The 26,311-nt window shown below is 42.4% G+C and overlaps 1 protein-coding gene across 1 annotated transcript in view; it reads left to right on the top strand.

Annotated features, from left to right (window-relative positions):
• USH2A (usherin) overlaps positions 1–26,311 on the top strand; it is a 2,319,650-nt gene that overhangs the window by 1,304,764 nt on the left and 988,575 nt on the right. The window contains exon 34 of the mRNA XM_086925936.1: positions 21,295–21,407. Within this exon, the coding sequence (XP_086782062.1) occupies positions 21,295–21,407 (113 nt within the window). The remainder of the gene's footprint in view (positions 1–21,294; positions 21,408–26,311) is intronic.

Below are 26,311 nucleotides of genomic sequence, written 5' to 3'. Positions count from 1 at the left end.
TGTAGTTCTTTGTTCACCATCATTTTGATCTCTACTGTGGGATAGAGACATACATCTTTACCTTCAACTCAGTGCTTCTTCAAAATTCAAATAATGCTCATCTATGTTCAACATGTCCCTGTTTTGGTTACTTGAACTGCAAATCTGTGCAGGTGGCCACAAACCAAGAAGTAGGATTCTTACTTGTAAAGTGGGGTTATTCACACCTTAGCTGAAATTTACTTAACGGAACATACAGTAGCGGCAGAATAACAATTTCTATTGACGATATTGTGCCATCCATGCTCTTACTTAAGAGGTACCATCATAGGATAATTTATATTTTTGAGGCCTTGAAACACAGAAGACATTTGAGTCTTCACTCATTGACAACATCAATGCATTCACATCTAATTTAATTTCTATTAATAATTGGCCTACAATAAAATGGAAAAAAACATTTTTCCTCATTCAATCCTCTAATGTATGGGAAGTTTCTTCCTTTTCTTGGACAATGCTATACACTCATATTCCACCTGCCTGATGTATGTATCATGAAAGATTTTTCTAAATTAATTTTGAAAGTCACTGCATTCCTTACCAGACACACTGCAGATGGTAAAAAGAAAGGTTGTGCTTACGTGAATCCGTGGTTCAATGTAGTACATGTTGGAGTGCAAAGAAGTTACATCAAACAGGCTATCCCGATTCCCCCTACCTGGGGCAAAGAAAAGACTAGATGTAGGTAATTTTATTTTACCACTTCTTAAATACCGAATTTTACCGATTCGGTATTTAAGAAGTGGTAAAATAGAGGGGGCGGATGTAGGTATTACAGAATCGGTAAATACCGAATCGTTAAGATTCGGTATTTACCGATTTGGTAAATACCGATTCGGTAATGCCCATTGATTCCTATGGGCATTGAAGCCCATAGGAATCAATGGGCATTACCGAATCGGTATTTACTGATTCGGTAAATACCGATTCCAGCAAGGGTGCAGGGGGTGTCACTTTGACACCCTCTAGCACCCCAAATACAGGCATGTGTGCCATGTGGCACACAGACATGCCCTAAGGGCATGTCTGTCTGTCACATGGCATAGGTGTGCATGCACACATGTGCATGCACACCTGGATTCGGTATTTTACCACCCAATTGGATTGGGTGGTAAAATACCGAATCTGAAAGGCCTATGGCACTGTAAACTGTGCCACCTACATTTGTGATTACAGAATCGGTATATTTACCAATTAGGTAATTTACCGAATCAGTAATGATACCGAATCGGTAAATATACCGATTCTGTATTTTTCAGCCCCCTACATCTGAAAACCCTAATACCGGTCGGAAACGGCCGAAATTGTCCGTTTCCGACCGGTATTAGGGCTCCTACATCTGGCCCTAAAGTACTAATAGGGGTTCTAGTACGACATTACACAAAAAATATAAATCTTACTAATGTTGAAAACAATGCAAAAATAAAAAATTATGCTAACGAACAATGAAAGTTGCATCACATAAAGCAAATTAGAATGCTGAGCACTTCATTACTGGCCGGTAGGAGCCCGCAGAGCAACATTTAAATATTTTTTTTCATTCACAGCTGCTGCTGTTGTGAGAAAAGGCCTCTTGGAGCCCAAAGGGATTTAAATCACCTCGGGCTCTGTGAGGCCTTTGTTTTATTTGTTAGAACATTCTGCCCTCTAGTGGCAGAGTGTTCTAATAGCATTATAGCCTTCCGTAGCTGGGCTATACCGGGAAATAAAGTCCTGCTCACGTGCTAAAGGTCCTCACCTTAGGCTCGGGCATTTAACGGCGGGCTATAAGGCCAGTGATAAAAAACACAATACAACCATAAAATACAGGTGCTCACCCCATTACACAACAAACCTTATAAAAAAACACATTGACAGTGTAAACCAAAAACAAAGGCAGAGGCAGATAAATTCACATGAAGGCTAATTGGACAAAACACAAAACCAGAAGTAGCACTCAGTGCTTCCTCTTCAATATGTGCTAAAGAGAGGCGTCAACAGCGTTTCAACCAAACTAAACTGGTATGGTCATCATTAGGACAGACAATACAATTGACAGGGCATTCAACAGAAATGTTTGCTCACTTTCTAACTAGGAGTGCAAAGAAGAATGCATGCTTGATGCTGTTGACTTAGTGGAATATCCCAAATCAGTCAGTACTAATTAAATGATTAACTCCTCATTAAAAGTGAGACAAAAGGGTACAAATCACAAAGAAAGTAAGGAAAACTCTTTCTGAGATCTCCAAGTCTGCCAACATGTACTCTGTCTACTTTCTGGAATTGTTAAATGTACTCAGCAGTGGGCCTGAGAAAATATACCAATTACAGGTTTTTAGGTTTACTTTTTGGAAGGTTTGGGGCAATCCCAACTGATCCTGTTTTCGCTGTGTGGAGTTCTCCTTGGTAAGAGACCTTTATACAAGGGAAATAGAACCCCTGGTGCAAACACGCTTTTTTCCCAACAGGAAAAATATTTCTTCTTATGGAGAAAGCTATTATCATGAACCCCCTCCAAATCTGGGGTTGATTAATTCCTCTCCTAACACTTGAAATGGATTTCCATCAGCCTTTGTTTAGAGAAAAGTTCTAACCCTTTCCAGGGAGGAAAAAGAGGAGCTGACTATATTTGTAGGCATTCACCAACTTCCATGGCTACCCAATTCCTTGGAACACCCACTCTCCCACCTATCCAGTGGGTTTCATGGGTGCAGAGAAATCCACACTTGTGATCGAGATTTCTGCACATATAAATGGGCTTTTGTGAGCTCATGGGTGGTGAAAGTAAGGTAAATCCAGTAATCAGCAGACATTTATCACCAAATTTACCTTTGTGAATAGACCCCAGAGTTCAAAGCTTTGAATGGCATTATAACAAGGAAAGACCATAAAATCCTTTAGAGTTTGGTCTAAGGTGATGATACAGATGCAGGAAGGAACTGCACAATATAGTAAGTTGGTATACATATGTGTCCATCTTACACTTAACCTCATAGCTGCTGCACCCGTCCAACGGCCGACGGCACCACTACCTCGGGAGTGCTGCCAACGGCCGTTGGACGTTCCAACTGCACCTGCGCAATGGAACGTTCAGCACTGGAGCTGGACGTTCCAAAGCAGCTAAGGTGATAAAAGAGGAGCTTACTAGAAAACTTAGGGGGCCTAATACAATGGTGGACGGACCGTACCGGTAAACGGGACCGACTGCCAGAGGTGCGGCTGTCCCGCTACGGCAATTAGGATGCAACCGCCAGGGTGGTCGCATCCCGCATATTCAACATTTTGGCAGGCGGTGCTGTAAGCAGCACCCGCCACAATGTTGAATATGCATGTTGTGCTTTGGCATGCACAGCGTGACAGGCACTGCACGGTGCCTGCCATCGTGTATGCCAATGACCCGCAAGTGCAGCCCCCCACCCCCTTACCCTCCCGGGGGCCCGCAACAGGCCCACAAAGTGAACTCTGCATGTCTTTCCATGGCAGAGTCTCTGCCATGGAAAGGCATACTACTGCACACATCGTAATATGGATGGCACTGACACCATATTATGGGCCTTTTCGGCCCATAATATGCCGCCTGGTAGGCAATCGTGATGATTGCCTGCGGGAGGAAAAGCAGCGGAGGGTAAATGGCTGTCCGGTGGTGCAATTTGGCAGGCGGATCGCCATGCTAATAGGCCCCATAATTGTTATATGAAGTCACCACAGTGAATGAGCCATTTTCTTCCAGTGAAGATAACCAGGTGGTTCAGACCCAACTTAAGGATAAGACACCATGCTTCCTAGCTATCATTACTTGAAAAAAATTGGCATTTGCAGGTCTGATGCAACAAAAACAGATGCCCTCAATCTAGGAGGAACAAGAAATTGTTCTCATGCACAAGAAGGGTTATAAGGATGCCATTTCAATCTGCAGGCCAAAACCTTTGATTGATTCCTTTGCAAACCTTTTCTGTAAAGATTCTTCTGCAGGCTATGCTACAGAGTATCAATGTCTGGTTGCTGAATAATACCCTCATATTCCGCAAGCAGGAAGCCACTTGCCAGGGAATAGAGTCTTTAATCCAGGCATGTCTCCATGCCTAATGTCAAGTATTTTTCTTATTAATAAGGCGTGCTATATGATTGATTTCTTGATTGAAAAACAGCTTTTAATTGCATTAGTAGATCACATTATCAATGTTTTCTGGTCTGAAGATAGCTAGAGGTCTCTTGAACTGATTATTTGTTTTACACAGCCAATTGTGTCTAGGTCTGCTACAATCAGGGCTGTGGCTAAGAAGGTTGATATTTGTAGCATTTCCACCAGTGCTGTGTACTTTGCAAACATGTTGTGGCTGAAAGAAACGTACAGCAAGTATTACCAAGAAAAAGATATCGTTTTCTAGAGGGAATCATTGGTATATAGTGACCTTTCATTATGATAATGTGTTGTTGAAAGTGCATGATTCGTTCAAATAATTGGGTGTGCAATATACAATGAGGCTGAATTTGGACCCTCATTTGTCAAGAGGAGACATTTCACTAGTCCATAAAGATGCTAGTATATTACAGCATAGATGGACACAAGGCGGTCATGTCAGGGAAAGCAGCTGATGACTATCAGTGGGCATATATCTTGGAAGCAACACCTAGGGCTAAGACATGGTGTTCCAAAGAATTATCACCTTCAGAATATCTCCCAACCATAATATTGTGGTCAAAATGTAATTACTACAATAAATATCATGGACAAAAATTGCTGAACTGTTTTTGTTTCTTACAACAATATCAAATGTTATATTATTATTTTTTATTTTTTATCATGTTAAATAATATTATTTTACTGTATATTTTTGGGGGGTTGTGAGTTTACGTGGAATAGAGCTGTCTCTTAAAGCATATAATAATGTTAATTAATTATTACATTAGTTCTAAAAATTATTTTAATGTATTTATGTGTTTAATAATATTTTAAATATTTTCTTAACTTTGTTTTCAGACTCTTAGGTTTATTGGTTGTTTGGGTGGATAGTGTTTTTAAAAATATATAGTAATTCATCATTTAGTTTATTAAGTGTGCTTATACTTTGCATTTGAAATTACGAAAATATCTTTATACTGTTGATTAGACTTCTTATAAAATAATAATTTATCTTTAGTCAACAATTAAATGTGTTTGTACTCAGAATTACTGTAATTTCTGAGTTAGATTAAATATAGTTATTCTAATTGTATGTTTTGTTTCAGCTCTATTTATTTTTATGAGTGATATATTTTTTAGTTTGGTTAGAGTAAGGTATTTATGATAAATAAATATGATATTTTTAATATACATATATTTAATTTTTAACTTACCTTTTATTTTAATGTGAAGTAATGACATTTGCAATTACATATATATGTATATTTAATGGTTAATTTACTTTTTATTTTACATTGAAGTAATGTTATTTACAATTAAATAAATAATTACTAGTACACTATAGATTTTTAGGATAAACATATTTTTGTAGTCAATATATTTGCATTATATATTATGGGTCACATGTATGTACCTTTTTTAAGGTTGCATATGGCCAGATTCGCAGAATCAGGCCATTTGAAACCGGAAAAAAGGCATTCCAAATGTACCAAACCCTATTTTGCGATTTGGTAACCTATTACCAAATCTCAAAATGGGTTAGCGATTTCCTATGAGAAAGGGGCATGTTTAGGGCGTCCCTTCCTAATACCGAATCGCATCGGTATGTAGGAATATCATGTGACCAAAATGTGGTTGCAAAACATTTGCATTTTACCACCTACTTCAAGTAGGTGGTAACCCTTTCTCAAATGGGAAGGGATCCCAAAGGAACTCCTTCACCTTTGTGAATGTATGCTAAACCTTTTTTAAGAGAAGGAATTGGTCCCAGGGACCACTGCCTACTCTTAAAAAATTTAAAGAAAACTTTTCTTTTCTTTTTAAACGCAAACTATTTTCCTTTAAGAAAAACGGGCTGCATTTTTTAAATAAAAGATTGCTTTATTTAAAAACTGTCATGGACATTGTGGTCTGCTGACCCCCAGCATGCCACCATCCACGTGATTTTAGCGATTTCTAGGGGGTCACAAATTTTGACCTACCTCATTAATGTTAATGAGGTAGTTCAATTTGTAACCACGTTTGAATCGCTATATGAAACTCTTGGAGTTTCATACATTTGTAATAGCGATTACCTAATTGCGATTCACTGAAAAGAGGAATTAGGTAATCACCATTACAAATGTTGATACATGTGGCCCTATATGTAAAGTTGATCACAATATTTTTGTGGTAGGTATTTTAAAATACAATCAGAGATTTGGGACCTCAAAGATTGTCACTGAAGGAAGTGGATTATTATCTGCGGTGGTGGTCACAGCCCTCAAGAAATAATAACACTAACTTCTCAGGGTAAACTCCAAACGTCAGCTCCTGGTAGCTATGGCACAGAGGAGGTAGGCTTAACTTAGGGCAATGTGTGAAGTATTCAGGCAGTACCAACACAAGTATAAAGGAAAAGCACCAAACAAAAATCCCAAAACAAATTAGAATAATACAGTAAAGTTTAATAAAAGGAATAACACCAAAACAAAAAAAATCCAATTAGAGAAACCAGAGATAGGGATTTTTGCAGCGTTAAGTGAAAATAGCACTATAAAGCACTACGCTCTATGTTGCAGTAGACTGGAACCTAGACCAACCGCAATGTAGTAAATAAAGCGAGTGCCTCCTAATCATTTCACCTTCTCACTCAGTCTTCTTCATGGAGCTCGTAGTACTCCAGCAGGGCAAACCTGAAGCTGTAGCTGACCTAATCACATGAAATGAGACACCTTTGCCGCAAGGTCATGCTTACGCTTCACAGGCCCTAAAAGTCTAAATTCTTTTACGTCCCACTTTTCAAGGTTGCTGGAGAAGCTCATCCAGGTTACTTGTAAGGCCCCTGGACCTCAGGGACAGCCCACAGGAGCCATGACTCACTCAAACAGAGCCCACCATTAGGGTTCAGCCTAAGTCCAATTGGTCACTTGAGGGAAAAGCTTGCTGTCTCCCTGTAGCCACAAAGGAGGTCAGCCAACTGACCATTGGAATCCAATTCTTTGTCCTGGATAATAGAAAGAGTAGGTCCAGTCATTTAGTGCTCCCCTCAGTATACAGCAAGCAGGGTCAAGTCCTCTCCAGAACTTCTGTAGGTCCAAAAAGTGTTCTGAGAAGGGTTTTTGAAGTGCCACCTTTATGGTTTGCACTAGCCAGTGTGTTGTGGTTGTCCTTGCCCCTTCCTAATTAATGTGGTAAAAGTTCCAACCCACTTTTTTGGCAGTGCCTGTTTGTGCTGTTGTAAGCAATCCTGCAGTGCACATTACTTCTGAAATCCAACCATTGGTTTATTGTGCAGAGCCTTCTGTACAACCAGAGGTGTGGTCGGGGAAATGAGCAGTCCACTCCCCTGTGACATGCCAGACTAGGTATTCAGGTATCTTTCCTCTCACTGGTTTGGACCCAGCCTGGTAAGGTTGGGTCTGGAAAACAAAGGCTTGCTCTTTCTCAGAACTCCCCTTACTCACAACTATGAATGGGCAAGCTTCAGCCCTGTCCCATTCAAAGTAATGAGTTCCTGGGCCGAATCCAGCAGTCTTTCCAGAGCTTATAGTGATCACATGTCCCATACCCAGCCCATCTTGTCACCAGGCCTATGCTGTTGTTCTGCTTTGGGCACATTTTTCACACCTCATTTAGGTCAACCACTGTCATGTCTGCGGCAGCTCGCAGGATACCTGTACATGTAATCAAACACTATGTCAGCTACAGAAACCACAAATTGGTTCCAGTGGATGAAAGGATAAAGGCTTTGTGACCAAATCTTTCTGACTTGCATCTAAACCATCCTATTACTCACATATTTACTCACAAACTGGCAAGTCATTACACAACTAAAGCAGCCGTGCCAGGTCACTATTTAATCAAAACAAGGGAAAGTTAACCCAGCCTCTAAATTCTTTCAAACAACTATCAGAAACTGATTATTGGGATCTTGTCAAAACAAGCAGGCCAGCTGACTGGCCATCTGACACTTTTTTCACCACATATCTTCAGGAACATCCTTTTAACAACCTCTGTTGGCACCTCAGTCCGAACAATCATCAACCATTCCCTGACAACCCAGAGTTTTTCCCGAAGACTTAAAAGAGACATGCATACGTCCATTATGATTAAAAAAACTTGGACCCTTGAGACTCAAACAACTAGAGACCTATTGTAAACAAACTAATAGAAAGAGCAGCATTCACCCATAAGTCTCAAGTTATTGAAGGTAACTCCATAGTTTCCAAATTCCAAACAGGGTTCTGTCCAGGAAGAGGCACAGAATCTGCCCTAATCACCATCTGGCATGACCTTAAAATACAGTAGACCACAACAGGATTGCAGCACTACCTCTCTTCTGTCTTTCAGCTGACTTCAACACAGATGATCATGACACTCCCATCCAAAGACTTTGCGAACCCGGCTTAGAGGCAACCGCTTTAGACTGGATCCCATCCTACCTTCAAAACAGAAAAACTTTCATCCATACTCCTCCTTTCTCATCCAAGCCCTGCACCATAAAAGCAGATCCCTCAAGGCACCTATGCTTTCAATCTCCACACAAAGTAATTACCGGCAATGATCAATGAATTTCAGCTCACCTGCTGTAACTACACAGATGAAACTCAAATACTTCTTAAACTGGAAAGCCCCAAAGATTGTAAAACAGCTTAGGTTGCCTTCGAGCCATTGATCAGTGGGTGACATTGAGTCATCTCAAATTTAATGCTAACACTGCAATACTTATCTGTGGAGATTCGAAAAATTATGACCCACTCTCCATTTAGTCTGACAATTTGGAAGCACTTCCTAAAGTATCCAAGGAAGTAAGAAACCTCTGAATTACCATGGACTCTCAGCTATTAATGAATGCCGAAGTGGATTAGGTAGCAAGAACAAGCTTCATTATTATGAAAACTCTGCAACACATCTTCCCCCACCTAGGATTTCCATAGTGGAGAGGTGTAGTGTAGCGGCCAGGGCAGCTGACTTCGGAGCACAGGGTTCACGGTTCGATCTCCGGCTCTGGCAGCAGCTCAGCTCAGCACCATGTGACTCTAGGCAATAGCTCACTTAATTTCCACTACGGCCCTCAGCACCTTGAGACCAGCAAGGGTGAGTAGTTTGCGCTTTACAAATATGGATTTACATTTTTTTAGGGTTTCCATACAAGGTCCAAGCTGTACTCTCTTTTATACTGTTTAAACTTGATTATGCCAATGGCCACTACCATAGATTACCACTATCAACTATGAAAAGACTAAAGCAAATTAAAAACTCTACTGTCAAACATAAATGAGGAAAAATGTGGAGTACCTCAGGGATCCACATTAAGCCCCATTCTTTTTAACAACTCCCTGCGCCCTCTTGCAAAACTAGACCAGTCTTTTGGCCTGTCTATAGTGTTGTGTGTTGATGATACACAATTAGTTGTAATGATTGCTCCAGAAGAATGAAATTACTGCTATCAACCTGTCCAATGTCTTAAAGAGGTAGCTAACTGGATGGCTATCTGCTCACTCAAACTAAACGGTGACAAGACGTAGCTTATGCTGCAAGGAAATAATTAAGTTAAGAGAGAGCATCTCCCCTGGCTGGAAGGCTTAGGAGCTGCCTCAACCCCCAAACATTAAATAAAAAGTCTGGAGATCTGGTTAGATATCAGGCTTACAATGGAAGTCCAGGTAAACCCACCAGCTGCAAAATTCATCGGCACTCGCAGACTCCTGAGAAAAGTGGTAGACCTTCTGCCCCCCCCCCCCACCCTGCCCCTCAGTACAGAGACTTGTAATACAGGAACTCCCTCTATTTAGGTTCTCCTTGCTATATCAAGAAAAGGTTACAAACTATTCACAACACCACTGATTGTCTCCTTTTCAAAATCCCAAAGCATAGATCCACAAGGAGGGCCTTGGCTGACCTTCATTTGTTACCTATAGAGCAACAAGTTCAATTTAAATCTTTGTGCATCACCTACAGGGCTTTTTACAGGAACTGGTCCCAAATTATTCATGCCCTGGTTGAACATTAAAACCTGGGCAGGTCTCTAAGGTCTGCTACTCTTTCTCTCGCAACAGTCCCCAGTATCCGTAGATCCAGATGGGGTGGTCGCTCCTTTAAACTTCTGTCATCTAGACTCTGGAACTCCTTGCCTCTCACATTGCATCAGTTGGGCTCTGAATTGTTCTTCAGGAAAGCTCTAAATACATTACTTTTATCTAATCTTCCTTTGCTCAGAACGTAGTTGGGCTGGCTTTTGACCTGCTGGTTTGATTCAGCACCGGGAAGCCTCCGGGTAGCCATGCGCTCTACAAATTGACTAGATTAGATTAGATTAGATCAGATCAGATTGATTATATTAGACTACTCCTACATATAAGGCCACCATCTTGCATCTCCCCTGCTTTAAGGGCCATACATTGGTTACCGGTTGCCAGAAGATCCACTTACAAGCTGCGTCGTATCACCCACAAACCAATAGATGAAACAGGAGCACTTCTCATCTGGATGAAAGTCACAAAATAAGTACAACAAAGAAACCTCTGCTCCAGATAGATGTGCTTCCTCAACATCCCAGCATACAAAAACAAACCATGGGAAGTCTCTGTTTAAGCAGCCAAACTATACAATTTATTACCCCCAAACGTATGATCTACAGATGACCATCTTATCTTCAGAAGATTACTCAAGAGCTGGCTCTTCCCTACATGACCTCCATATTCAAAATACAAATGTACAGCATTAGTATGCACAAGACACCAATGGTGCCTATATGTGTGTTTGTAAATATGCATTCCTTAATTATATGTATGTATTCAGATATGTATGTAGAGAAACAAACCTAGGACGTCAACTGAGTAAATGACCAATTATACCTTAATCAGTAGTGTAAAGAAATGACAAAAAATAAACTGTATACATATATATATTTAATTAGTGTAAATAAAAATCATATAGTGACATAGACTATATGATGAGCTAAAAATATAGATCATAAAAATGCAAATACACAGACTTCAAATTCATGTAGTTCCTATAAATCATACAAATATATCTCAAGGCACAACCTAATCACAATATTAGATTACACAAGGAAATTGAAATCAGTAATCATAAAACACTCATAAAACACTCGACGCGCGTTTCGGCAGAAAACCGCCTTCTTCAGGAGTCTCTGCTGATATTATTGATACAATTCATGGAAGCTGAAACAACGTCTTCATACATGTGGGTAGTCAGAGCCACTTGATAGAGGCTAATGCCTGGAATAGCAACACATCGTTTTTTTATATCCAAAAAACCGGTATTCACGATCAGCACCAGGAAAGATAAAACCAAGGCTGACGGGCGATTCTAAACATCATATGGCTAAAAATAAAGGGATGCTTTAAGGGTTCTGGTGAAGGCGTATAGGTTATTAACCAGGATATGTTAAAGTCCACAGAAGGCCAATCAATACGTGGCTCGTCCGTTCATTAGTATTCGTGAATGGTCTTTCTTAATCCATATTTAGCCGAAGCAAGAGATCCACAGTGGTGACAAAATCGATAAAACAAAATGTGAGGCCGGTAGTGCGGACAGCAGGATGGTGCTGCTCCAAAGATCCCGGGACAGCGTGCCTAGCGGATAAATGCGGTCGGGAACATAGGTGTTTACCCTGCCCTAGGAGTCTGCATTGATACCCAGGGGGTCCTTGTTTTTCTCATACTGTATTCAGATATGTGCATTTCTTTGTGCAAATGCAGAGAACTAAAATATATACACATTCTTATATTTATGCTTAACAAATGTCTAAATGTATATATTACTTATGGTTAAAATATGTACTCTCCTTGTATTTAGGCTTAAAGTGTATGTAGGTGATTAGGAACATGTAGCATGTAGTCAAGTATTTAACTACATGTCTATGGATCTCTATTTATTATGAGTATACAGAAATAGTGGATACATTTTAACTATTCAATACACTCATCACTTTAAAAAAAAATCAACTATAAACAGAAGTTATAAATACTGGTTAATGGGAATAGCAAAAAAAAATAATATGGATATGTATCTCTATATATATTTTTGGACTTACTGGAGGAATGAAACATAACTCCAAATATTTTGAGAAAACCACAAATAAATAATATTATATACATATGTAGATGTAGAACGTTATCACTATATCCATATATAAGTAGATCAATACATCAGTAACATTTAAGGTGATGAGTGTAAGCCTATGGGTTTATTTTGCTAAAAAAACACATATTAGTCACAATGTGTAAACAGCAATTGTATCTATAAGTGCTTAATTACCCAAATATAAATTTTAAATAAATAAAGAAAATTATAAAACAATTAAGATAACATTATTTGTAAAACCTAATTTTCAAATGAATGGAAAGCCAGAGATTGTACATATTTATCTGTGCGTGTACATATGGGACTTTTTCTAGAACAGTTTTTTTCTCCTGATTATTTTCCATATGCGTATCATGTTTGAATCTCTATGTATGTATACCTCTTATGTGTGGTTATGCATCTACATAGTTTCCTTCCACTGCAGAGAAAAAAAAGTTAACTTCTTTCCCCAAGCCTCACCAAACCACCACTTTATGACTCATCCTGTAACTCTTCAAAAATATGCCCAACGTCCACTCTCAACTGATCCCAGACCTCTTTTGCTATTATGAATTCAATCTAACTCTTTCCAAACTCTTCTCTATCCAACCTTTATCATATTCATAAAGCTAACTGGCTTTCTGTATCATCCCAAACCTCTTTTACTTCTATGAACTCCCAAATAACCCTTTCCTATCTCTTTTCTCCTCTATCTATCTGTTATCATATTCATCAAAGTAATAGACTCACATGCCTCCTACTCTCACCACCCATATTAACAATTTATATTTCCCTCTAATAATCCACCACTAATCCACCTTTAGGTTCCAGAGTAGCATGCTACTCAACAAAAAGGGCTTCAACACCTGGTAAGGGCAACTCACTCTATGCCGGCACCTCAACCAAACTCGTCAAGTCAAGTCAGAATTTATATAGCGCACTACATACCCATGGGGTCTCAAGGCGCTTGAGGAATGGGGGGGGGTTTACTTATCAAATATCCAGGTTTTAAGCTCTTTTCTGAAGGCTAGGTGGTTCTGAGTAAGGCGGAGGTGGATGGGAAGGGAATTCCAAGTTTTGGCCGCTAAGTAGGAGAAGGATCTTCCCCCCATGGTGGCTTTGTGGATGCGCGGAACAGAGGCGAGGGCTTGGTTGGACGAGCGCAGCTGGCAGGTGGGGGTGTAAAAGGAAAGGCGCGTGTTGAGACAATCAGGTCCAAGTTCGTATAGGGCTTTGTGTGCGTGGGTGAGGAGGAGGAACGTTATCCTCTTGTTGACGGGGAGCCAGTGAAGGTCTTTCAGGTGAACGGAGATGTGGTCTGTGCGGGGGATGTCTAGTATGAGTCTGGCTGAAGCATTTTGGATGCGTTGGAGTTTTTTCTGCAGTTTTTCGGTGGTACCGGCGTAAAGGGTGTTTCTGTAGTCCAGACGGCTTGTAACCAGTGCGTGGGTGACCGTTTTTGTTGTTTCGGTGGGGATCCAGCGAAATGTTTTTTTGAGCATGCGTAGGATGTTGAAGCATGATGATGAGATGGCGTTGACTTGTCTGGTCATCGAGAGTGAGGAGTCCAGGATGATGCCCAGGTACCGTGCGTGGTCCGTCGGTATGGGAGCTTTTCCTAGGGCTGTTGGCCACCAAGAGTCATCCCAGGCGGAAGGGGATGCACCTAAGATGAGGACTTCCGTTTTGTCCGAGTTCAGTTTCAGCCGGCTGTGCTTCATCCACTCGGCTACTTCTTTCATCCCTTCATGTAGGTTGGTTTTGGCGGTGATTGGGTCTTTGGTGAGTGAGAGGATTAGCTGAGTGTCATCAGCGTAGGAGATGATGTTGAGGTTGTGTTGGCGTGCGATGAATGCGAGGGGGCTCATGTAGACGTTGAAGAGGGTGGGGCTGAGTGATGATCCTTGCGGGACGCCGCAGATGACTTCGGTGGCCTCTGACTTAAAAGGGGGAGGCGGACTCTCTGAGTTCTTCCTGCGAGGAACGAGATGATCCATTCCAATGCTTTTCCTTGAATTCCGATGTTTCTGAGGCGTTGTATCAGGGTGCTATGACAGACTGTGTCGAAGGCTGCAGAGAGGTCAAGGAGGATGAGGGTGACTGTGCCTCCGTTGTCCAGAAGTGTTCGAATGTCGTCTGTTGCTGCGATGAGGGCGGTTTCGGTGCTGTGTTTGGCTCGGAAGCTGGACTGTGAGGAGTCGAGGGATTTGTTGGTTTCGAGGAAGGCTGCGAGCTGATTGTTTACGGCTTTCTCAATGACTTTGGCCGGGAATGGGAGGAGCGAGATGGGGCGGTAGTTTTTGAGTTCGGTGGGGTCTGCTGTGGGTTTTTTCAGAAGGGCGCTGAGTTCGGCGTGTTTCCAGCTTTCTGGGAATGTGGCGGACTTGAGGGAGCAGTTGATGACGTCTCGGAGGTGGGGTGCGATAATGGAGTCTGCTTTGTTGAAGATGTGATGGGGGCATGGGTCTGTAGGGGATCCTGAGTGGATGGAGTTCATCAGGCGAATGGTGTCTTCTGTGGAGATTGGGTTCCAGTCGAAAAGGTTATTCGGAGGAGGTACAGGTTCGGAGGTGAGTGGGGTGGACTGGTTTACGGGTTGGTTGTCAAAGCTGTTATGGATGTCGGCGATTTTGTCATGGAAGAATGAGGCGAGGGAGTTGCAGAGGGCTTGAGAGGGGGTGATGTCGTTGGAGCTGGCGGTGGGGTTGGTGAATTCTTTGATGATGTTGAAGAGTTCCTTGCTGTTGTGGGCGTTGTTGTCTAGTCAGTCTTTAAGTGCTGATTTCTTGGCTGTTCGGATTAGTTGGTGGTGTTTGCGGGTGGCGTTTTTGAAGGCGGCTTGGGTGATAGTGTTTGGGTCTTTTTTCCAAATTTTCTCAAGGGAGCGACAGAGCTTCTTGGATTTCTTAAGGTCATCGTTGAACCAGGGGGCGTTCTTGCTTCCTTGCTTTATTTGATGTTTTTTCAAGGGTGCTAGTTTGTCGGCGGTTTGGGTTAACCATTGTGTGAGGTTGATGGCGGCTTGGTTAGGGTTCATTGAATAGGCAGGGGTTTTTTGAAGAAGCGATGTGGAGATCTGGTCGAAGGTGATTTTGTTCCAATTTCTTCGCAGAGTTGGTTGAGGGTGGTTGTGGATCGTGGTCTTATTGTAAATGAAGTGGATGCAACTGTGGTCCGTCCAGTGGAGGGGTGTGGTGTGAGTGAAGGAGATATGCTTGCTGGAGGTGAAGATAGGGTCGAGTGTGTGTCCTGCGTAGTGTGTGGGGGTGTTAACAAGTTGTTTGAGTCCGAGATTGGCGAGATTGTCCAGAAGGGAGGTAGTGTTACTGTAGTTGCTCTTTTGTGGGGTGATGAAGTCAGTAATGTCTTCGCTGAATTTTGTACGGGGTCCTGGTGGCCTGTAGAGGAGGGTGCCTCTGAGTGTGGTCTTGGGGTCGGTGTGGATCTGGAAGTGAAGGTGTTCGGCGTTAGCGAGGTTGTCTTCTGAGCTGGTTGAGTCGCGGATGGTGTTCTTGTGGATGATGGCGATGCCTCCTCCTGTTTGGTTGGTGCGGTCCTTACGGATGATCTTGTAGCCATCCGGGATGGCTATGGTGATGTCTGGAGCTGATGAGGCATTCATCCAGGTTTCTGTTAGGAAGGCAATGTCCGGAGAAATGGTATCGAGTAGATTCCAAAGGTTGATGGCGTGTTTGTGAACCGAGCGGGTGTTGAGAAGGATGCATTTAGGGTGGTTGGTGTCGGATCTCTGTTTGGTGTTTGTGGTTTTGGTGTGGGTCTTGATGCAGTTGAATTTGCAGGAGTGGCAGGTGAAGGGTCCATGGGTGTGTCCTGGTGCTGCTTGGGCGCAGTTAGGGAGTCGGCCGGGGTTAAGTGCTGAGAGGGTGGAGGCGTCGTAAGTGATGCGGGGGGCGTTGAGTTTGCGGGGGCCAGGGGGTCTGGCGCTGGGTGCGGTCCAGGCGAGGACGGGCGTAGATGGGCTTACCTTTGGTGCACCTTCAGCGCAACCGCTGCGCGTGGACGCTGCGCGATTGTCCATCTGTCCTAAATGGAGAGTGGAGGGGGCGGAGCGTGGGAGGGTCAGCTGGGAGGCGGTAGCGGGGAGTAGAGGCGGGCCAGGGGAAAGCACAACAACAACAAAATGAAGGTCAAAGGGGAGGGAAGCAGGGTCACAAGAGACAGCAGTACGATCGATCCAGACTATGCACCAAAAGTATTAACACGCAAAAACAAAGCAACTGAAATGTCGAGCTACTTAGGCAGAGCAGAGAGCACTATGCAGGCTACGATACCAGTTTCTGCAATACGGTCAACCAAGCGCTTCAGCTGTGGGCGCTATAACTGGAGTCAGGGAGCGTGGTGGGGAGCGACCGCGTTGGAGCTGATCCAGACGGTCACAGATTCACGGCGGAGGTGGTGAGCCCTCTATTCGTGGGTGGGAGGGTCAGCTGGGAGGCGGTAGCGGGGAGTAGAGGCGGGCCAGGGGAAAGCACAACTCGTGCAAAGACTCCAGACAATCCAAAACGCAGCAGCCAGACTGATCCTCTACCTGCCCAAGAGAACACACATCACCCAAAAGCTGAAAGATCTCCACTGGCTTCTCATCCAGAAGAGATGTCAGTTCAAGCTCCTGACCCACGCATACAAAGCCCTCCACAACCAAAGACCAGACTACATGAACCACTGCCTGATCTTCCACCAACCCTTCAGAAACCCCAGCTCTGCACACCTCACCCTGGTCCATACTCCACGTATCTGCCACAGTCGCTCCGGTAACAATCATTCTACCACCTTGCTGCCAAAGCCTGGAACAAGCTCCCCCTCCACCTCCGCACTTCTCCTTCGCTAAACCACTTCTGGATGGGACTAAAGACCTGGCTCTTCAACTAATACCTGTAGCATAGAGCCACACTATATAAATACTGCTTGATTAATTGATTGAGTGGAGATGTAGTAAGGTCTACATAAATAAAACTACAGTTACAATTGTGTGTGGTGACTGAGCTTTTGAGATTTTCTCATATTGAGTTTCATTTTATTTGGCACTTGACAGTGGCTATACTGTGTCACAAGTGCAATAATAAAACCACTATTTATTTTAGATTTTTGCACGTTTTACCTAAGAACCTAAATATTGTGCTTAGGAAATGTTATTGTACTATATACCTATTGGATTTCTTTTGTGCTGGACATCCTATTAATTTTAACTCATTGCAATTCATTTGTGATATAGAGTTTCAGTTCTACTTCTAAATCCTTAAATAGAGCTACACTTCAGCATGAAAATGAACATCTATATGCAGAAGTGTAGTTTTTTATGTATTGGATATTAAAACAGTCTAACTACAACTTTAAACAGCAACTGTGATGAAGATTCAGTTACAAAGTATGTGCCTGGGTTTTTGGCGTAGGAAGTATTGTACACCATTATAATACTGCACAAAAACAGATTACAAATCTGTGATCTGACATTTATAAAGCGCCATAGACCTTGATTCATGAAACTAAGAGACTCTATTTTATAGGCAGCATTTTTTCTCTTCCCATGCGTGGCTGTAGTTTCAACATCTGCAGCTTCCGGGTTATACATACTGAGGCTTGAGGCGGACTGGGCAGTGAGTGCTGGTGCTATGGTCTCACATTCGACCTTGTCTTCATTTCATTAGCAAGTAGCAGGCATGCCCCCATCTGCTGTTTAGTATTGACTCCATGAGCCACCTAGGTTTGGGGATGGGAGTCTATTGATGTCATCTCCGCCTACCCTTTTCTCTTAATCTCTGTAAAAGCCTGCTGTGAAAACTCATCAGTGGCTACCAGTCAAACCAGAATCAGATGTAAGGTTCAAGATTCACTGTACATCCACAAAGCCTTCTTAGAAACGAGTCCAGCTTGTTATTTCATGGTGCACTGGTCAGAGAAACGTCAGCTCATTGACTTTCAACTTCCAGCATTCATTCAAGTGTGCAAATGACAGAGGCAAAACCCTGAGTACAGGTCTAAGACCTTTGAAGATTTCTTCTTGGGATCTGAACCGAATCCCCTGCATTTCAATATACTCCTGAAAAATGAATGTCAGACTTATTTCAGAGGCATGTTTCAACACTATCAGGTGTTGCAATCATCAGAACAAAATGTAAAAGAGGGCAACCCAATAACCCCTTGTGAGCTTGAGTATCGCGATTTTGCCTACATTACACTGAGACCATTAGCTTTCACGATGGAGCTTGCTATAAGATTTGTCCCATTAACCAACTGTGTGTGGTTCTACAAGCTTTACCCTTAATTAATTCATAAGTGAGACTATACATATTTAACTATAAGCGTACAAGGCTACTATTTACATCCTTATTGTGCGCTTCATCTTTAAATTTCAATAACCATCATGGTCCGGAGGGTGGTCTTGCATTCTACTGACTATGGAGACCGAAACGTCGATGCAGAGTCCACTCTGTTTTTTAATACCACACAAGATCTTCGTCCATTAATCAACTATTCTTTATATTGGACTGATATCAAAGAGTGGACTTTAAAAACAATAACCTATGGGTTTGTAATATTGACTCTTGATTGGAGTCAGATGCACATGGTTAAAGTATGTTGGGAATCTTTCTGTTGTGCACACTTTATCATATGTAATGATTATAGGAATCTTCTGATAATTTGATATTTGTGTATGCCTGCATCCTTCTAATTAATCATAAGATAATTCACTATAAATCTGTGCCTTATCTTTACCTCTGACTGTAAATATAGGGACAGGTACTTTACTTTAAATTCAAGGAAATATGTTTCTACATGGTTCCCTTGCTGGTGATTATCAGAACATTGGCTATGTCCACCACACTAACTCACTGAATGCATTCTTCCCCTCTGCAATGTAGACATGGGCTGGACTGACATGGATAGGCCTTAAAGAGTCCCTGCATGCCACTTAAGTTTCATTTTCACTCCTAAAGTAGCGGGGGGATATAAATGAGTAATCCGGCAGTCTAGTTTCTCATGAGGCGATACCCAAGGGGGATGATGGACGGACATTGGAGCAAATCAAACACTCACCCCAGTCAACTGATCTGGGTTTATTCCATCATCATTCTTTAGCTCACTCCACCACCGCAGATCAGACATGGCCATATGCAAATCAGTCTGCCCCTGTGCCTCAAGGGAACAGTCCAGTCCGAACTGCCATGCCATGTCTTCCTTGGATCGTAAACAAGCATTCTGGGACCGGTTTCTGGCTAATCAGCCGTCATCAGCCAGGCTAGCTTGAATCCAGTGGCAAAGTGAGCAATGGCCCCATGTCTGGGCATACCCTGCCAACTTAGGGTGGACAAAGCGATACCAAAGGGGATGATGGACGGGGTGTTGGAGCAAATCAAGCACTCACGGCCAGTCAACTAATCTTGGTTTAATCCATCATCATTCTTTAGCTCACTCCACCACCCCAGTTCATGATAGTTTCTCATGAGGGCGGGGGTACCGGGCTGTAATGCAGAGAGATGAATGCATGTCCCTTACCAGCAAAGTGCCTTTATTTCTTGAATACTGACCTGGGGCAGAACTCACACTGGTAAATTCAATATGCATCAGTTGCTCAATGTAGTCCATTGAGTGTAGTGTGATTGAGGGTTGCGCTTCTGTCTGTAATGGAACTGTGCATGCCACAATGGGTTACATGCACCGGAATATAACATTTTAATAGGGATAGACTTGTGCATGCTACAAAATTGCACTCATCCATATCATTCTCAGTACAAATTCCATTTGTGAATTTGGGCATGTGCAGAATGTGCCTTTTTCTGGATTGCCAACAGTGTCTTAAGAGATGATTAGACCACTAACGGGCACAAAAGGCATGGCATCCGTACCAATTCTGAAAAGCATGTGTTGTCAATCTATATGTCTTGCTCTCAACATTTACACACAACTACCTTTTAACTGCATATCAAACTATACAATACAATTAAAATGGAAAAAAGACTATTAGAAAATAGATTTATAATGAGGTACACTGGTGGCGTTCACTGATTACTGCATTAGCTTAAAAGAGCAGTCGCGTTGAACATGAAATTGTATGTCATTCCCTTTGTGTCTGTTATTGGACAGGATTTTTTAGCATCTTCTCAAGCAAATGTAGGGCACAAGTATTGCAAGGATTGAGCTATGAAATTTTACTATGTATTTTTAACCAATTGCATCCTTGTTTACAAACTGCAATTGTTCATGTAAAGAAATCCTGAAAATAGTGCCTCTCCAGTATTGTTGGGTTTGATGTGTGCAGTTGTATCTGATGAATCTTTTCTACAGTATTTGAATTAACAATTGAAACAAATGTTAGACATGTCCGAAATGGAGGGGGCATTCAGACAGGTTTACACCGACGCACACCTCATGACAAACCATCAAGGCAGTGGGGCTGACAGAGGTCCCCCCATGCGCAGTCAGGTGAAAAAGTAGATAGCTGCCATGGATGTGTGAGGCTCATGTATCTGTAAAGGGAAAGAGAGATATGCTTTGACTAGGCTGAATTTGGGCAAAGAGGGGGAAATACAAAAATTGGAGGAAACGGGGAAGGAAAATGGAAAAAAGCACAAGCAGACCAACTCCACATTTGCAGCAGAAGAGAGGAGGAAATATGCTACTGATTAGTGTCTCCTCCCCAGTGAAAAAAGGGTAAAGGATCAAGGCTGAGAACCTGGCTAAAGAGGCAGTTCCCTTAGTGGTCTACCATGGAAGAGACAGGATGAAGGTTTATAGTTAGAAAGCAAACAGGACCCGGGCGACACATCATAGGAAAAGCTACAGCTAAATACAGGAATTCAGAAGAATGTTACCATGCTTCTCTGGTAGAAAGCTGGTGAAGGCAAAAATAGCAGATATTGAATCCGCCGTATACAAAGTTTTGATATGAAATCTGGCCTATCACATGTACCAAAACCGTTAAATAAAAGTGCATGCTCCTTGCAGATTTTGAAGGTAAATCGGTGAAATGCAGTCGCGAGCCTCTTGTAAAGTACAGTAACGTATCATTTGTCGAAAGATGTAACCATATTTGAAATATGTTTTTTTTTTTAATTTTGAAGATGGAAGTATGCACAGTGTATGCCTGTGTGAAAAGCAATGCAACTCAATTTGCAACTTTGGAAGATGAACCTTATGAGATATTGGCTCCCAGCATTGATGTAATCAGTTCACGGTATGTACGCTCTATTATCACAGATGCAATAAACTTTTAACATGAACCAGAGATACTATATCCGGCTGCCAGTTTTTGCTCTAGCACCTTTTTTAGGCTATTGCTATTAAATGGATGTTGCTCACCAATTGATCTTTGAACATTTTAAGGAAAACACAGGTGGGAAAATGTATTCCAGCACATACATAATGCACCTTGGAGAATGGCGTATCTGCACTTCAGTATCTAACAGTCCTGACCATTACAGCTCCTGCAATTTGCAGAAGGTATCATTGACTCATGCATAAGCCTAGGAAATCTGAGATATTTAAATGCAAATTTCTGACTTTTCCCACCCAGTGTAAAATAAAGGATAATTGCACAAGGTGAAACACTCCACTCCTGTGGCAAGTGTGGCGTCATAACATTTTGATTGCGTGGCTCCCATTAAAACGACCTGAAAATATGTGCTTTGTGTGCTGTACATATTTTATCCCGGCAGAAAAGGTTGCATAATTCAATTTATCTGATGCCTGAATTCAGTTTTAAATTAATACAGAAAAATATGTAGCTCTTAGTGCCTTGCTAGGTTAAGTCAATCAATAAGTGTAAGTCATATCCACTTTTAAGCTGTAATTTCTGTTTAGAAAGGAGTAGATAAATCATGTTTCATATCCTAGGAATCCTAATAATATATCCTCTTTAGTGATAAAGCTTGATTTTACAATACTATTTTAGAAACGCCACATTATAGAAAGCAGACTTTGCTCTGCTCTTAACTAGCTCTTTGTGCTTGCAGCCTGTCTTCAATACACATCTGGGCTGAGTGACAGCCACACTTTAGCCACAAACACAAGAAGAGTGGGTGTGATAGAGGACCCATATGCATTCATCTTCATTCTGATAGCCTTCCTGGGGAGAAAGAGGGGAAAGGAGCTGACACATTTGAAAAGACTGTGTCTTGTCCCCCACAAAAATTACCCCCAAAGATAGCCTGACAGACAGGGCTGGGATGAAAGGGGACCTTGCACTTCAAGGAGCTTTTTTGAAGTCACCCCCATTTCAAATGCACAGTTGGGTGTAAATACTGGTGCTGTGCCAGGAGTAAGGAATGCTGTGCTGCAAGGATTGCCACTTTGCTCGACTTACTTTTATGAGGAATTGCTTCATTTGTGCTGAGCTTCCCCTGCTGATCTCTGCTCTGCTGAGGGCAAAGACTGGACACATCTTATTTAAACTTAGAGGGACTCCAAGTGCTTACTGGCATGCCTCCTGTTTTCTGAAGTATCAGGGTCATCAAAGATTTCCTACAGCTCTGCTGTTGCTACTGGACTCTGCCATCTGTGAGTCCTACCCTTGCCTGAGGTGGCCCTCCCCTCCAGTCCTGGGCCTCAGAAGTGGGTTCTTGTACCTTTTTCCACATTAATGCCGATGCAGTGGTGACTTTACGCTGACAGGAACAGACGCATCGCTATCAGCGATGAAGCTGTGACCACTCAACAACAGGGATTCTATAGCGGGTGTGGCTTAACAACACCAGACAGAGTGGCTCAACGATGATGCAGTGTGTGTATCATACAGGGGTTCACCGATGAAGGTTTCACCAATGATGCGGATCGGCACTGATGCTCGCCTCCTTCCACGGAATCAACAACAGTGTGGTGCCTCTTCAACTCCTCGCTTCTTTGCTCCATCCAAGTTACTTTGTCAGTGGGACACGTCTGAGTCCTGTAACCAGCCTGCTTTCCAACTTTGGATTTATCCCAATCTAGTGCGACTGCAAGAAACATTTTAGTGTTAATAACTTCAAAGCACTATTTTTGGTGTATTCTTTAAACATTCATAACTCTGGTTCTACTCATAGGATTTTTGTCCTTTTGGTCTTGATTTTCTTATACAATTATTCGCTATGTTTCTATACCTGATTGGAGTCTTTTTGTGGTGTTTTCAATGTGTTACTATGTGAGTGTGTTGCACAAATGCTTTACACAGGGCCTGTTAAGTTAAGCCTGCCTGCTCTGCGCCAGGTTCCCAGAGGGTGAGCACAGTTCAATGTAAAGTGTGTTTTTTAGCTTACCCTGACTAGGGTGGTGGTTTTATTTGTAATTTTTATGTAGCACAAACATGACACTTGTGGGTATCAGAGGGCTTTACAATATTCAAGGTAACATGTCTAAATATACAACCTCATTCAGGAGTGATAAGGTATGGCGGAATATCCTAGATAGAAAAAAACAGGTTTTCTTTTTAGAAAATCTTGGTGGGTTCAGGAGTATAGAGCTGATGCCTCTAGATGCTCTCTCACCACCAGACAGCTGTAGTTTCTACGCAAGGTATCTTGGAGTGCTGAAATGGAGGGCGTTATGGGTCATGCAGACAATTTCAAATGAATCCTTGCCTCATATAGAAGCCAGTTAAGAGATGTCAGGCCAGGAGTGAGTTGATTGTTTCTTTTTGAACCTGTAATGAGCCTAGCAGCAGAGGTGAGCGTCGGCCTTAGGTGGCGCCAACTTAGCTATGGGTGGGCCGCAAAGGATTGCACTCCCATAGTCCACCTTTAGAATCATTAGAGCTTGAACAGCAGACTTGAGGTCATCTGGGGGAAGGAAGGGTTTTATTTTTCCTAAGAGGCTCATGTGGAAGTTGTGTGCTCCTGTATGTTTCGATTCTTGTTGAGCGATATTCTCAGAGATCTTGTTGACTCTATAATGTGAGGAATGTAATTCAGCGCTGTTATTTGTTTCATCCATTCTACGATGTCTGGTGAGTGTTTGGGTGGGGCAGTTAGGAGATATTTAGTTTTGAGAGCGTTTTTTGTAGGGTTCAGTTTAGAGATCCAATATTTTTGGGGGAAGACATTTTTAAGCACAGTTGGGTGTCATCTGCGTACTTTTGATAGTGGATGTTAAATTAATTCAACAATTCTATTAGGGGTTCAATGAATAGGTGAACAAGCATGGGCGAGAGCGAAGACCCCTGAGGGACCCCTGATGTGACATGTGTGGGGTTAGATAGGGACATATTGATCTTGATTCTTCGGGTTCTACTCTGGAGAAAAGATGCAAACCAATTAAGAACAGTCCCTGATATACCCATCCTACATTTAAGTAGGTCTAGGTGGCTGTCATGCTTGACAGTATTGAAGGCTGATGAGATGTCAAAAAGGATAAGAAGCCAGGATTCATTCTGGTCCAGCATTTTTAGCACATCATCAACAGTGTGTGTGAGCATCGATTCGGTTCTGTGGCCACGACGGAAGCCAGATTGGAATTGATCTAAGAGACTGAATTGGTCAGTGTGGTTGCAGAGTTGAACACGAACATATTTCGCAAGGAGCTTTGCTCATCTTGGAATCGTGGAGATTGGGCTGAAGTTGTGCGGGTCTGAGAAGTCCACCGTTGTTTTTTTTAAAATGGGTGTAACCTGCCCCACATTAAGGCACTCAGGGATCGATCTTTGAGGTCATGAGGCATTGATTATTATAGTCCAGAGAGGGAGTAAGGACATTTCGATCTCACTAAAGATGATCGTTGGTAGAGGGTCACTGAAGTGGTTTGCGTATCTTAGTGTTGTAAGGATTTTGAGGATGGAACTTTCATCAAAAGGTTTGGATATGCTGCCCATACCATTATTTTTGGAGGTGTGAGCTGGGATACCTGGTGTCTGAGCAATCGGGTGTAGGGGTGCTGCAATGAGGTGTCAGAGTAAGATGCTTTGTAGCTGACCCCAGGTAATTTTCGATCTTTCTTGTCTTTTCCATGAAGGAAGCAAAATCCTCACAATTTGGTTGTGGCTTCGAACCTGCAGGGGGAGAGTTGGGTTTCTTATTGGACTGTGATTTGACCATTTTGAACATTTTTTTGTACAACTTCTAGCTTTGTCTAATTGCCTTCTAATGAAGTTCGCTTTGGAGCGTCTAGTTTATTTGTTGTAGATGCTCCTCAGGGATCTCAGGAGTTTAAAGCTTTTGAGGATTCAGCTAGTCTAAGCTTATGCCTTTCTGTGTTACGGCTGCCCTTGAACCAAGGTTTGCAGTCTTTGGTAGACATTCTTTTTAGCTGCAGGGGTAATATTGAGTCTAGAATGTTCAACATGGTTTTTTAATGGTTTCTGAGGTGATGGACATCTGCCATATCCCGGGGGTGCCAGTATGTTGATGCTAAGGCATGTCAGATCATTCCAGTTGATACACTGCGTGATGCTTTTATGGCTTACTTTGGTTGACCCTTTCTTGTCTCAACTGATTGATGAGGAAGGTGATGCAGTAATGATCAGTCCAGTCTCAAGGGATGATAGATTACAGTTGCATGGTTTTATTCTTAGAAGGATAAGTTCCAGGGTAGCAATCAAGGTATGTGTAGGACTGTCACATAATTGGGCCAGGTTGAGGTCAGCTAGGAAGGTTTTCTGGCTGTTGACTGCTTGGTCTTTAGGGTAATTCCAGTGGAGGTTGTAATGCTCTGAGAGATATGTGGGCGTCTTGTTGTCCTGCGCTGGATGAGATGGTTAATATCTAGGGTGTGGTTGAGTCTATTCCTTTCAGGCATCATGTTGATCCCCCTGTTGTTGACCTACTCTGAGGTGACGTTTATAAGGCTTTTTAGATCTGCCTTAAGTAGTTTTAGGTCCTGAGCCATCACACTAAGTTTAACTTCAAGAGATGTGTTAGAAGAACAGGTGGGCACCGCTTGAGTCCCTAAGCCAGGTGTTGGGGAAGATGCTCATGCCTGTAGTATTAGTCTGCATCTAGCCTGGTAAAGCCAGCGGAGTGGAAGTTTGGCTGTAGATGGATTGGAGCGTCAGACATTGGGGCAGGGAGCACATGAGCTGGTTGAGTTGGAGCTCTTGAGTCTTCTGGTGTAAGATATTGTTCATATTAGGGTTAAAAGGCATCACAGGGCCAATTGTTTCGGTCATGCTTAGTG

The sequence above is a fragment of the Lissotriton vulgaris genome, chromosome 6 (genome assembly GCF_964263255.1).
Source record: "Lissotriton vulgaris chromosome 6, aLisVul1.2, whole genome shotgun sequence".
In the NCBI taxonomy this organism is placed as follows: Eukaryota; Metazoa; Chordata; class Amphibia; order Caudata; family Salamandridae; genus Lissotriton; species Lissotriton vulgaris.
This window is presented reverse-complemented; position numbering and strand designations above follow the sequence as displayed.